Source organism: Neomonachus schauinslandi, chromosome 5, assembly GCF_002201575.2.
Source record: "Neomonachus schauinslandi chromosome 5, ASM220157v2, whole genome shotgun sequence".
NCBI lineage: Eukaryota > Metazoa > Chordata > Mammalia > Carnivora > Phocidae > Neomonachus > Neomonachus schauinslandi.
This window is the reverse complement of record NC_058407.1, coordinates 4,213,758-4,227,180: the sequence shown is the minus strand read 5'-3', so window position 1 is coordinate 4,227,180 and position 13,423 is coordinate 4,213,758. Positions and strand designations below refer to the sequence as shown.

General features: G+C 43.7%; 1 protein-coding gene across 1 annotated transcript in view; it reads left to right on the top strand.

The window, feature by feature from the left end:
- The window catches only part of ATXN10 (ataxin 10), a 163,116-nt gene that overhangs the window by 126,424 nt on the left and 23,269 nt on the right, over positions 1–13,423 (top strand). Inside the window, exon 10 of the mRNA XM_021687462.1 lies at positions 7,123–7,186. Within this exon, the coding sequence (XP_021543137.1) occupies positions 7,123–7,186 (64 nt within the window). The remainder of the gene's footprint in view (positions 1–7,122; positions 7,187–13,423) is intronic.

The following is a 13,423-nucleotide window of genomic DNA, read 5'->3' as shown; positions in this document are numbered from 1 at the left end:
CATTTGCCGTTTGATGTGAGAGCAGCCAGAACAGTTGAGGCTCTGTTTTCTGTCCATCCAATATATTCTCCCAAAGGAGCATAGATAGTAGAGGTGGGCCTGCACACTTGGCAGAGTACCTTCTCCGAGATGATTGGCCAAGGCGGGAGGGAACAGTTAGCAAATCAATTAGTCGTCTTTCTGTTTACACTTTATTTCCAGGGGCTAAATGTTCGTTTGTTTAAGCCAGACTTGCTGTCTTGTTGAGATGTGTTAACCTCGTGAAAGTGTTGACTGAGCTTGGCTCCTTGATATGCACTACAGCTTGTGACTCATTTATTATAGGTCTAGAATCAATTCCCAACATGTTAGGTAAGAAAACAAACAGCTTCCTTGTTTTATGAAGTGTGAACAGAAGAAAACTTGTTAATTTCCTAATTGTTCTCCCCTGCCCCAGATGGGAGCTACGCACATGTAGCCGCAGCAGTCAACTCGAGTTTGGTCGTAACACGGTTGTGTTATCAGTCACCCCTCCTGAAGGGCTGGCATCTGTGTGTTCTTATCCCAGGGATGGAACCTGAGTCCATTCTTCAGTTTATAATTGTACGTTTGCCATAATGCCACCGTCATCCTTGTCTAGAGATCATGTATGTTATAAACGTTTAATGAATCTCTATAAAAATTTATCTTGTATTGGGGCACCTGGGTGGGTCAGTTGGTTAAGCATCTGCCTTCGGCTCAGGTCATGATCTCAGGGTCCTGGGATCAAGTCCCACATCGGGATCCTTGCTCAGTGGGGAGTCTGCTTCTCCCTCTGCCTGCCGCTCCCCCTGCTCGTGCACTTTCTCTCTGTCAAATAAATAAATAAAATCTTTAAAAAGAAATTTATCTCGTACCATTTCATAATGGAGCAGTGTGAATGAGAAATACTTATCTGAGAAAGCATGCCCCCCATTCAGCCACCACCCTAGCGTAACCATGATCTTCAAGAGCTCTTTCATTCATCCTTACTGCCCTCCTAAATTTCAAATTTTAGCGTGTGATTTCATTTCCTTCAAAGGAAATCTTACCCATTTAGCACCCCTGAGAATTCTACTTTATCCACCCCCCCCAGAAAATGAGACATTTTTTTGCATCAGATATTAGATCCTGAATAGTTTTCTCACCAAAAAAAAAAAAAAAAAAAAAGATTTTTGAAAATAAACTTAGTGGTTTGTAGACAAACCAGTTTTTTGTATGAGGTACAAAGTAGGATTGTAAACTTAGCTCTGTGGAAGTTCTCTTCCTGCTGCTTCATCCTTGCAGGAGGTCCGCTCCTGCTCCAAACCCCTGAACTCCCTGTGTTAGTGTGACCAGCTGCCGCCATCATGGAGCACCGCCGTGGGCTGGCCTCAGTAGCACAGTTCCCTTCTCGCAGCCACCCTTGGAAGCGAGCCCCACCCTCCCGTTTTATGGGCGAGAAGACGCAGTCGCCAAGGTTAAATGACTTGCCCAAAGTCACACGGCTCAGCAGTGCTGCTGCAGAACCAGGCTTCGACCCCAGCACGCTGGCTCCCCGGTCCTCGCTCTTCATCGCCGTGCTGCCCGGCCAGTTCCTGGAACAGTCCTGTTCCTTCAGATCTCCCAGCTTTTGCACACGCTCTTCTCCCTGCAAAACATCCTCCACGGCCCCCTTGATTTGTCCACTTAGTGCATGTTTATGCTCATCCCGAGCTAAATGTCCCTTCTGCAGGGAGGCCTTCCCTGTGAGTCCGGTGCTATATAGTCAGACACCCAGCTATTCCGGTATGTTCCAGGAGGATTTAAGATCACACATTTGCAAAGGGCTGGAGGGTCAGGTGGTATTCCGTCATTGCTATGCCATCCAGCAGGCCCTTGCTGCTTGCCTGGATCCCTCCTCTTCACCGCCGAGCAGAGCCATTGGAGATGTCATTGTCCCCACATCGGGATCCTTGCTCCGTGGGGATGCGTGGCAGGTAGATGCGTGGCAGGTTATTGGAGGAGATGTGCGGCGTGAGGGTTGCGTTGGGAAGCTTTGAATAAAATCCCACTTTGAATATAAAACCACTACCAGTTTGGCCCCAAAATTTCCTGCTGCTCTTTTCAAGCACATGGCCCCTTCCAGGTGCAGCCCTCTCTAGGGTTCTGACCTTCGGCGCCAGCGCTCCTCACACTACCTGTGCTGAAGAACTGCTCCTCTTTTCTTATATGAATATAAGATACTCTTATAAATATCTTTATAAAGATATTTATAAATTTATTTTTATATATTTATATTTTTATTCCTCAATATGTTTATGAAATATAATACAAATGAATTACTAGAAAAATAAACATTTTAAAAAGATCTGGAAGACTCAAACCTAGATGTTATTATAAGATTCAGGGGACATAACAGCATAACCCTGTTAAACCGTTAGCACAGTTTCTGACTTCTTCCTCTCCCAGTCTATTTTCACAGACTTCCGGTGGTCTCCAGGCCCCTTGGAATAGCACTTGTTAGTTAAGCGATCCTGGGGAGGGTACTTAGACTCATGAGCCACTTCCTTTATCAGTAAAATGGAGCCAATAATGCTCACCCTGGCCTCACCAGAATGAAAGGAAACATGATGAAAGTGTTTGTCGTCGCCTCGTGTGTACTCGATGTCTGTTACATTCATTTCTCTTAGATTGATTCTCTTCCCGTCTGCCTTTGTGAAACTGACGATGGTCGGCAGCAGTGACCCTGCTGCGGGTGTGTGCGTCGCATGCAGTGGGAGGTCTGCCGTCCTCCACCAGGACAGGTCCCCCACCGACGGTGGCTCGACTTAGGAGTTTTCAACCTGACAATGGTGTGAAAGGGATAACTCGTTCCATAGAAATTGCACTTGGAATTTTGAGTGTGGATCTTTTCTCGGGCTAGCAATACGCGCGGTACAGCTTCCCATCGGCCACCCCATCACGAGGGTCAGCAGCAGCTGATACGGTGACAGCCGTGTTGTACTCTTCAGCCTTTCTATTTCTCACTCTCTGGACAGCAAATTGCATGAGATATTTAACACTTTATTATCATTTGATAATCGGCTTTGTGGCAGATGATTTTGTCCCACTGTAGGCTAATAATGTGAGCGTTCCAAGCACGCTTAAGGTCAGCCAGGCTAAGCTGCCATGCTCGGTAGGTTGGGTGTAGTAACGGTGGGTTCATTGGGACATAACCCCATTGTAAGTCGAGGAAGATCTGTAATTCATCCAGTACTGGGAATGCTCACCTCTGCTTGTCTTCGCTAAGGCCTTTACAGTAAGCAGCTAGGAAGTTTTTTTTAGAGATTGAAAAATAGATCAGGAAATCTTGCTAATATTTCTAATTTGTAAGTGTAAAATTATCTTTTGGATTTGATAACTTCTTTTTTATGCTGAAAATCTTAGTTCCTAATAACATTAATTACCCTTTGCTTTATATAAAAGTTCAGAATAAATTAAGCTGAATGCCATTTGAAGATTTCTCTCTGAGCTTAGGATACATCTCATCAGGGACCTATCAGCACCGCACTCTAACCAACTGAGCTAACTGGCCACCCTCTCATCAGGGACCTAAAGTCAAATACTGTTTCAGTTCTGTGAAATAGTTTTTCTTTGTTTTACATGTCATCAGATTAATCTGCTTCTGTTTTCTATTTTTATGACTTTAGTAAATTTAACTTTTTTTTGAGGCATAATTGACATACAACATATTACCTTCAGTGTACAATATAATGACTCAATATTTGTGCGTATTGCAAAATAATCACTGTGAGTCTCGTTAACATCCATTATAAATTTAATTTTAGAAAATTATATCAAACATATTCAGGATTCCAAAGTCAGAATTACCTAAGCAGGTACATTAACAGAGGCCTCGCCTCCATTCCTGTTTCTCGTGCCTCATTCTCTCCTCACCCCCTATGGATAACCGTTACTAGCTTTTTGTGTAACGCTTCATTGTGTCTTCTGGGAAATAGAAGCAAATTTGTGTATTTCTCCCGATGCATGACCCAAAAGGTTCACAGATAAGCCCGTGCTGCACTTGGGTTTTTTCACTGACCATTCTGTCCTGGCGATGCCTGCAGAGTAGTGCGTTAGGTCGCCCCCACTCCCTTTTACAGCTTCCTACCTTGGTGTCTGTGCCGTAGTTTATTCAACCAGCCTGCGTTGCTGAACATCTGAGTCGTTTCTGGGGTCTTTGTGGTTGTAAATTGTGCTGTATGCAACATGATTAGTTATCAGAGAAATGCAGGTCAAAACCACAATGACACAGCACTTCACACCCACGAGGATGGTCAAACAAGTATTGAGAAGGATGTGGAGCCATTGGAACCCTCGTGCATGAATAGAAAATGGTGCAGCACTTTGAAAAACGCTCCGGCGGTTCCCCAAAATGTTAAAGAGTCACCAAGACCAAGCAATTTCCCCTCCAGATGTACAGCCAAGAGAACTGAGTATACATATCCACTCAGAAACACGTACACGATGATCACAGTGGCTTTGTCATAATAGCCAGAAAGTTGAAACGTTTCAACTCAAATGTCTGTCAGTGGATGAACAGATAAATAAAATGTGGTCTGTCCAGACGGTGGAATATTATTTAGCCGTAAAAAGGAATGAGGTGCTGTTACATGCTGGAGTATGGATGGACCTGGAAGTGTTACGCTAACTGAAAGAAGAGGCCATGTACCGAAAGGTCCCATTTATACGAAACGTCCAGAATAGGCAAATCCATAGATCAGTGGTTGCCAAGGCGTGGGCCGAGGAAGAAATGAGAAATGACTGGTAGGTATGGAGTTTCTTTCTGGGGATAATAAATGTGTCCTATCATATGATCTCACTGATATGAGGAATTCTTAATTGCAGGAAACAAACTGAGGGTTGCTGGAGTGGGGGGTGGGGTGGGAGGGATGGGGTGACTGGGTGATAGACACTGGGGAGGGTATGTGCTCTGGTAAGCGCTGTGAATTGTGCAAGACTGTTGAATCTCAGATCTGTACCTCTGAAACAAATAATGCAATATATGTTAAGAAAAAAAGAAAAAGAAGAAGAAGAAGAAGGTAGCGGGAGGGGTACCTCCCCGCTAGAAGAAGAAGAATGAAGCGGGGGAAATCGGAGGGGTAGACGAACCATGAGAGCCGATGGACTCTGAAAAACAAACTGAGGGTTCTAGAGGGGAGGGGAGTGGGAGGATGGGTTAGCCTGGTGGTGGGTATTGAGGAGGGCACATTCTGCATGGAGCACTGGGTGTTATGCACAAACAATGAATCATGGAACACTTCATCTAAAACTAATGATGTAATGTATGGGGATTAACATAAGAATAAAAATAAATAAAAAATAAAATAAAATAAACAGAATTTAATACAAAAAAAATAAAATAAATGTGTCCTAAAACTAGGTAGTGGTAATGGTCGCACAGCTGTGTGAATAAACTAAAATCCACTGAATTGTATGCTTTAAGAGGGTGAGCATCATTGTGTGTGAATTGAATCTCAAACATAAAAATAGAAAGTGTGCTACAGTGAATAACGTGTGCAAACATAACTTGGTGTGACCGTGCGGTTTGAGGTGCTGTCCTGGGACTGGGATGACTGGGTCGGAGAGTAGTACCCCGTGTGAGTCCGCTTCACCCCAAGCAGCCCCTCCGCGGGGCTGTGCCGTCTGCGCTCTCCAGCAGTGCGTGAGGACGCCTGGCTCCCCGTCGCCCGCTCCTTTGCCACACTGTTGGGTGGGAAGGGTGTCTCAGTGTGCTAGCCGTTTGCAGGGTTGAACACATTCCGATGTCCGTGGTCCATCTGCATTTCTTTGTTTCGGTGCCATTTCTGTTCATATATTGGATCCATTGTCTTCTACTGGATTGCTGGACTTTTCTCAGTTTTTAAAAGTTCTTTATATTTAAAATATGAACCTTTTGCCTGTGATATCTTACAAATAATTTTCCCAGTTTCTGTTTGCCTTTTTAAAAAATGTAGTCCAGGGCGCCTGGGTGGCTCAGTTGGTTAAGCGACTGCCTTCGGCTCAGGTCATGATCCTGGAGTCCCGGGATCGAGTCCCACATCGGGCTCCCTGCTCGGCAGGGAGTCTGCTTCTCCCTCTGACCCTCCTCCCTCTCATGCTCTCTGTCTCTCATTCTCTCTCTCTCAAATAAAAAAAAAAAAAAAGTTTTAAAAAATGTAGTCCAACTTTTAAAACCTTTCTCCTATTGCCTCAGGATTGCGAATCATAGTTTGAAAAGCTTTTCCTACTCTTAACATAGAAAAACAACCTACTTACTAGTACTACTAAACTATAATAAACTCAGCTCCATTTGGAGCTTATCCTGGTGAACAGTATTGGGAAGAGATCCACGTTATCCTTTTTTATATGGCTATCCAGTTGCGCCAGCATTTTTGAGGAGGGGTGAAAGGAGAAATAATGTATCCCTTTTTGTTTATATGTCTGTTTTTAAATATTTCTGGGTTGGTGTAGGTGTTTTAGATACAGGTTTCCCCCGATAACCAAAAGCAGAGAGTTCCTTTGAAGCCTTATAAGCTGAGAGGGCAGAAGGCAAAGAAACAATTACCCTTAATTTACATGGAAAAATTTTTGAGCATTTTCAGTCCCCCAAAATAACCTCCCAAATCCTACCAAATAACACATAAAACCTAAAGTAACACTAACATGTCGTAAAAGCAGGAATGATACAATAAATACGCAGCCTGTGTAAAGTAGAAATAATGTATGTACAGCAGAGTGTAACTTAGCGGAAGGAGGTGGACGGCGTGCACACCGGAAGGCTCCAAGGTGGTGACTATGGGTGTTGGGCTGAGTCGTCGGAGGTTGGGGTGATGGGAGGTACAAGAGACCGGGCTGTAGCAGGGGGAGGAGGAGGTCACCTGTTAACTGACATCTCATCATCATCTGAATCCATTGGGGCAGGCCGGTCACTAATGTCTAACCTCCTGTGTCTGCCTGCCCTCGCTGTCGAAGGTCACGTTTAGAACTCTGCTGTGGTTGATGGGGCAGGCTTGAAATAACGACAGAATGCTATTCTGTTGTAGCAATGAGTAAGGAAATAGAAAGGAGGAACAAATCCTCTATATCTCCAATGTGACCCAAGCTTTTCTCAGTGTATAAATTTGCCTTTTCCTTTCTCTGCAGGTCAACGAGCTGGACGGCATTCCCTTGATCCTGGACAGCTGCAGCATTGACGACAGTAACCCCTGTATCCTTGCATGGGAGGCGTGAGCGTCCGTCTGCAGTCGGGACGGCACAGTTCCCTTTCCTGGGGTTCACTGGGTGTGGGGCCGCTGGCTTTCTTGTGTGCTCGTTCCTCAGAACTAAGCCACTTTCTCAAGGTTCGGGAGCTGCAATATCACTCTTGCAGTCTATGCGGGGTAGTGAGCTGGAGTGTTCAAGGTGGGGGGCATTCTAAACCAGCCTTCTCCTCACTGGTGCTTTAAAACTCGGTGGGGAGAGCATTCATCCACGGTCCCCGTGTGTGCGGCAGGGCGCCGATGTCACCTTTCCAAACTGTGTGTGTTCCTTGGGGTAAATATGAAGAATTTCAGGGTTCTTTTGTGTTTTTTTTGTTTTTGTTCTGCCCTAGACAGTCTAAGTATCCAGTCCTTTGGGAAGAACCATCTTAGCCATGGGTTAGTGACAGAGGGACATGAGGGGCACTCAGAGGCCCCAGGAATGGGGAGAAACATTTCAGTGGCACCAAGTACCCATTTCGGACGGGTTCTGTCCTGTGATCCTCTTTATTGAAGCTGGGGGCTCCGGTTCTTGCCTTTGCCTGGGTGACCACCCTTGATGGAGGGCATACAGGGAACCCGCTTACTCCATCATGTCACCTTAGTGACACTGTAGGAAACGGATCTAGAACAGTGATGAGGAGCTCAGCCTGTTTAGTTTGAGAGGTATTCTGTGTAAGTTCAGGGCTGCGTGGTGAGAGCCGGACTCAGTCCAGTCTCTCGCCCTGGCGTCTGCGTGCCCTTGTGTCAGTTGCACATGTTTGGGGAGGGGGATGAATAAGGGCATGGAGAGTGTAACCCTGAGAGACAGTGAGTAGCCCAGCCTAGGACTGAGAAGATGGGGGAGGGGGCATTTAACGAGCACCCCCACTGTGGTTTCCGTGAAGAAGAGAAAAGGAGCTGATGAAAATCATGTATTTTAAGTACGTAGATGGAGACATGCTATTACTATGCTAAAGATACCATCATTTGTCTGATTAGCAATAGAAGAAACTCTGATTTTAAAGAGCACAACAGTTTATAAGCTCAGTCAGGAAAAGACAAAACAGCCTCAGAAGACTCTTCTTTGAGGTAAAACGGAGTTGGCTCACTGCATCACATTATAATCAGGCACGACAGGCTCTGCGCCTCACAGAGCTTTGAAATTTGTTTTAGCTCCAGAAAAAGAAAGGAAAGAGAAAAAAGTAAAGCTTTCGGTCGCAGGAAAGCAGTACAAGAAAGCTCGAGCGCAGTTACAGTTGGTGCGCTTCCTGATGAAAAAGATGAATTATTATGAAAAAAGAAATTCACACAGGGTCTCGTATACCCCGAGTTGACCTCCTAGTGAACGAAGGTTTTGGTCACTAGTCTTCGGCTCCGACAGGCTCTTGCACACAGCATGTTGTGGCTGAACAGACATGCCACCTGTGGTTCACACTTCCGGGCTCTTTGGCCTCCTCCTTGCCAGGCCTTGATCTGTTCCTTCCCTCCTTCTTTCCAGAAACATTCCCTGAATCCTTCCTGTGTGTTTTTGCACATCACCTTATTTAATCCTGCCGGCTTCACGAAGCAGGTACTGTCGTCATCGTCACCCCGATCTTGTAGATGAGGACGTACACTGGGAGAGTCTCAGCGGCTCATCCTCAGATCAGACCCAGAATGTAAGCTTGGTGTGTGCCTGGTTCTCAGCCGCGTTCCTGTCCTGCCTCCTCATGAGTCACAGGGAGGGGACAGAACACATCCAGGGAAACCACAGTAACCTGTTCATGTAGAAGAGAAATCATTCAACATGTATATGGATAATCTGTATAGATAACTAGCTTTTACGGTGGTAATTAATGAAGACTTGCAAGACCCCAGAATATTCTTAAAATTGTCAAGAAAAGTTAAAATATTACATAGTTCAGTATTATGCATATTCATTAATTCTTTGGAGTTTTATTTATTGAAGCCTACCACATTGTAAAGGCCTGTAAATTTTAGGCATAATAAGATACGAGATAACATACCAAAATCTCAGAGCAAAGGGAAAATGATGGTTGGGGTGGTCAGAAATGAAGAAGCACTAGAGCCTAGGGAATCAGTCTTTAGATGTGAGCCATAAATTAGAACCTGGCTTCCTAGTAGCCAGAGCAAAAGGGACATGATTCAGATTACAGAATAAAACCGCACCAGGGCGCCTTCCATGCTGTTCCCCTGCTCTCGCCCACAGGCAAGTTTGCCAGAGAATTCTCTTAACTACCCTGGCTTTTCGTCCTGACCTCCCATTCACTCTCCCCCACCCATTCTTAGGTTTTTTCCTTTCTTATATTTTCTGTTCATCAAAATAATACATCTTTTTTTAAAATGCCAAAAGGTATTGAACGAGGGAATGAGGTGTCTGGCTCCACTCTCTACACTTTTAGTTCACTCTGAGCTCGCTTTTCTAGCAGTTGTTTTTGTACGTCTCAGTAATACACTTTGCTGTTTGCTATTTCTTGGTATGTATATCAGATTCTGATAAATCTATTTATTATGACACGAGGATTTACTCTTGTATACCACCTGCACTCCTCCCTCATGCCACCATAGGAAAGACTACAGATCTCGTTTATTACCTGCCTGACTAAAAAGGCTGAGCATCTTCTAACATGTTTATTTGCCATTTGGATTTTGTGTGTGTGTGTGTGTGTGTGTGTACATAAAACTTGCTTGATCAAACCTTTTGCCCATGTTTTCATTGGGTTTTCTCTCTATAATTTATTTGTAATAGATCTTTGTATATTCTAAATAGAAGTTCTTAGTCAACTGCATGTTTGCTGATGTTTTCTTTCTCCCATTCTGTGACTTATCTTGTCATTCTCTTTATAGTTTATTTTAATTAACAGAAGTTCTTAACTTTCAGTCAGATTAGTCACTTTTACTTTCTGGTTAGTTCTTTGGGTATGTATCTTGTTAAAGAAATATTTTCCAACCATGAGGTCGTGATGATAATCTATGTTATCTTCTGAATACTTGATCGTTTTACCTTCTGTATTTAGGTCTGTAATTCACTTAGAGTTGATTTTTGTGTATGGTGTGAATTAGGGGTCTATTTTTATATTTTTCTGTATGGATACACAATTGTCCCAGCCCAGTTACTGAAAAGAACATGCATTATTAGTTATAGTGCCATCTTTATCATAAGTATCCAAATATGTGTGGGTCTGTATTTGGATTCTGTTTTCTTTTCCATTGATCTCTTTGTCTGTCCCTACACCAATATCATATTCTTTAAGTATCACTTTCTAACATGCCTCAGTATTAGTTGAGTCAATCTTACAACTTGTCTCTTCTTTTTTAAGAATGTTATGGCTATTTTTGGTCATTTGTATTTTAACATAAAAGTTTTAGAATCAGCTTGTCAAATTCCACACATTTTGTACTTGCGTTCAGGTGCACATACATATAGGTACACACATGAAATCAACCAACAGAAACAGTTTAACCAACAAAAATGATTTAAATCCTTGCATATTGAGTTACTCATTGAAATTGCATTGAACTAAAATAAATTTGGTGAGAATTGACATCTAAACAATACTGTCTTCTTTTGGTTGGTATTTACGTGGTATTACATTTTCAACCCTTTTATTTTCAACTTCTCTGTATCAGAGTTGTTTCTTGTAAACAGCATGTAGTTGGGTTTTTTCTTTAATCTAGTTTGACAATCTCTGCCTTTTAGCTGTTGCGTTTAGCCCATTTATATTTAATACAATTACTGATCTATTTATATTGAAGGCTCTCTCTATGTCCTTCCTATTTTATTTTCTTTTTCTCTCTTTCTTTCTTTCTTTTAGATTAATTATTTTGTATAATTCAGTTTTTATCTTTTTCTAGTTTAAATGTTCTTTATTCTTTTTTCTGTTCTGTTAATACCGGGAAGATTACAACATGCATCATTAACTAAGGAAAGTCTGATGTTTCTCAAACCTTTACCCCCTTCCCAGGACCATTTAGTGCCCCCCCAACTTACATGCTGTTGTTGTTACACACTTTAATTCCATTTTCAAACCCCATAATGTCAGTGTTCATTTAGATCTATCCACATATTTACTACTTTCCCTGCCCTTCACTCCTTGTATCTCTGTTTGTCCAGCTGGGATCATCCTCCTTCTGCCTGAAATCTTTAGAATTTCCTTTGAAGTGGGGCTGTTGGTGAGGAAGTAGATGAGTTTGTTTGAAAATGTATGCCTGAGGGGCACCTGGGTGGCTCAGTTGTGAGCCTTTGGCTTAGGTCATGATCCCGGGGTCCTGGGATCGAGCCCTGCATTGGGCTCCCTGCTCTGCGGGAAGCCTGCTTCTCCCTCTCCCACTCCCCCTGCTTGTGTTTCCTCTCTCACTGTGTCTCTCTCTGTCAAATAAATAAAGAAAATCTAAAAAAAAAAAAAGAAAATGTATGCCTGATACCACCATTTTATTGGGAGAGCTGCAGGACCTCTACATTTTAACGTGTATACTTTCACTTCATTACATTATTTCCAGCATGGTATCTGTTATCCTCCCATGCCAGAGTATCTCTGTTTTATCCTGTCATTGATTAATGAATCTTCCAGTCTTCTGTTGAGGTAAAGAAAGGGGATCTAGGGATACACCTACGTTTTAACTTTGCAAACAGGCCTTCTTTTTTACCTCCCATTAAAGAGGTACATGTGGGCACCAACATCTGAACTTTGGGGGATTCTGCAGGGCAGAATGTTTCTCTCATTGCCAGTTTAGGGGCAACTTTCTTGGGTTTGCTAAATTACACAGCCGTAAGCCATGGCCCTGTTACTTCTTTTCTGTCTGCCTTTTAGCGTCTGAAATTTTTTTTGTGGTTGAAGGTTTGTGTCTTTAAAAAATCCAGTAGGTCTTCAAAAGGGCATGTAGGTAGGTGAAGGGGCTCATAAGCTTCATCATTTGCTTACTGTCGCCAGTCATCACCGTGTTGCCAGAATCAGTGGTACTTTGTTGTTCTCGTTGTGTTAAAACTCAGTTCTAAAGAATTAATCACTTCCTCCTTAACATAACTGCTTCTTTCTTGGCTTTCATGATAGTGCCTTCTATAGGTTTTCTTCGGGTCTTTCTGGATCCTTCTTCTCTGAGTCCTTTGTTGCCTCCTCTTCTGCACAGCTCTTAAATGTCGGAGCACTCCTGGACATTGTGGAGCTCAGGAGTACTCGCCTCACTCTGCATCTTCTCCCTAAATCCCACCCATTTATTCTTCAAGTTCATTCCGTGTTTGTTGAATACCTTTTATGTGCCAGACACTCTCTGGGCCCACAGAATGACAGGGAATCCTGTAAGAAGGCTATGGCAGTCGTCCAGGCAAGAGGTGATAGTGGCTTGGACCAGTCTGTTACTGTGGAGATGGTGACATGGATTTGTATTGTGGGTATCTCATGGCTTTAAAGATCTCTTTTCCTGTGGCTCCCAAATTCAGTCTCTAGACAAAGCTCTCTTCTGCTTCTCAGACAAGTTTCTAACACCCTGTGTTAACATTTGCTTGTATGTCTTACCGACGCTCCAAACCTAGCATGTCTAAAGCTGAACTATTACTATCCCCGTAAAACCATCCCCTCTCTTTCTCAGTGCTTGGGGGAATATCTCCATCCATCCAGTTGCTCAGGTCAGAAATCTGGTAGCCATGCGTGATGCTGTTTCTTTTTATTCTCCTGCCTCTAAGGTGTCACCACATCTTACTGATTCTCTCTCTGGAACATGTCCCAGATCCATCCACTTTCATCCATCTCCTTCCCACCACCCTGTGCATACTCTCGTCACCCTGGCCTGGGTCAGCCGTAGCTTCCCAATTCCTATTCCCCTCCTTCCCTTGGGGTGTTCAGCAGATAAGGATTCCCCATCCATTCAGTGCGATCTTTTAAAACCAGAACAGGATCCTTCCTCTCTGTCTCTCTTGACTCTCCCTGCCCCCACACCATCTCTCACAAATATGCCCCATTTACAGAATCTCCAGGACTGCCCATTGTGCGTAGAGTAACCCAGAGTCTCCAGCATATCCTGAAAGGCCCCGTATGACCCTGCCCCTGCCTGCCTCCCATTTTTATCCAGAGCTGTTCCTTCCCTTCTGCAGCATCCCCTAGACACACTTTCCTTTTTTGTTTCTCAGGTGTACCTAATTGTCACCTCAGGCAGTCACCCACACTGACCTCTCACCTGAACTACCCTCCCCTGGTCCGGTCCTCCTCGTGCTGCCTGCCCAACTCCCT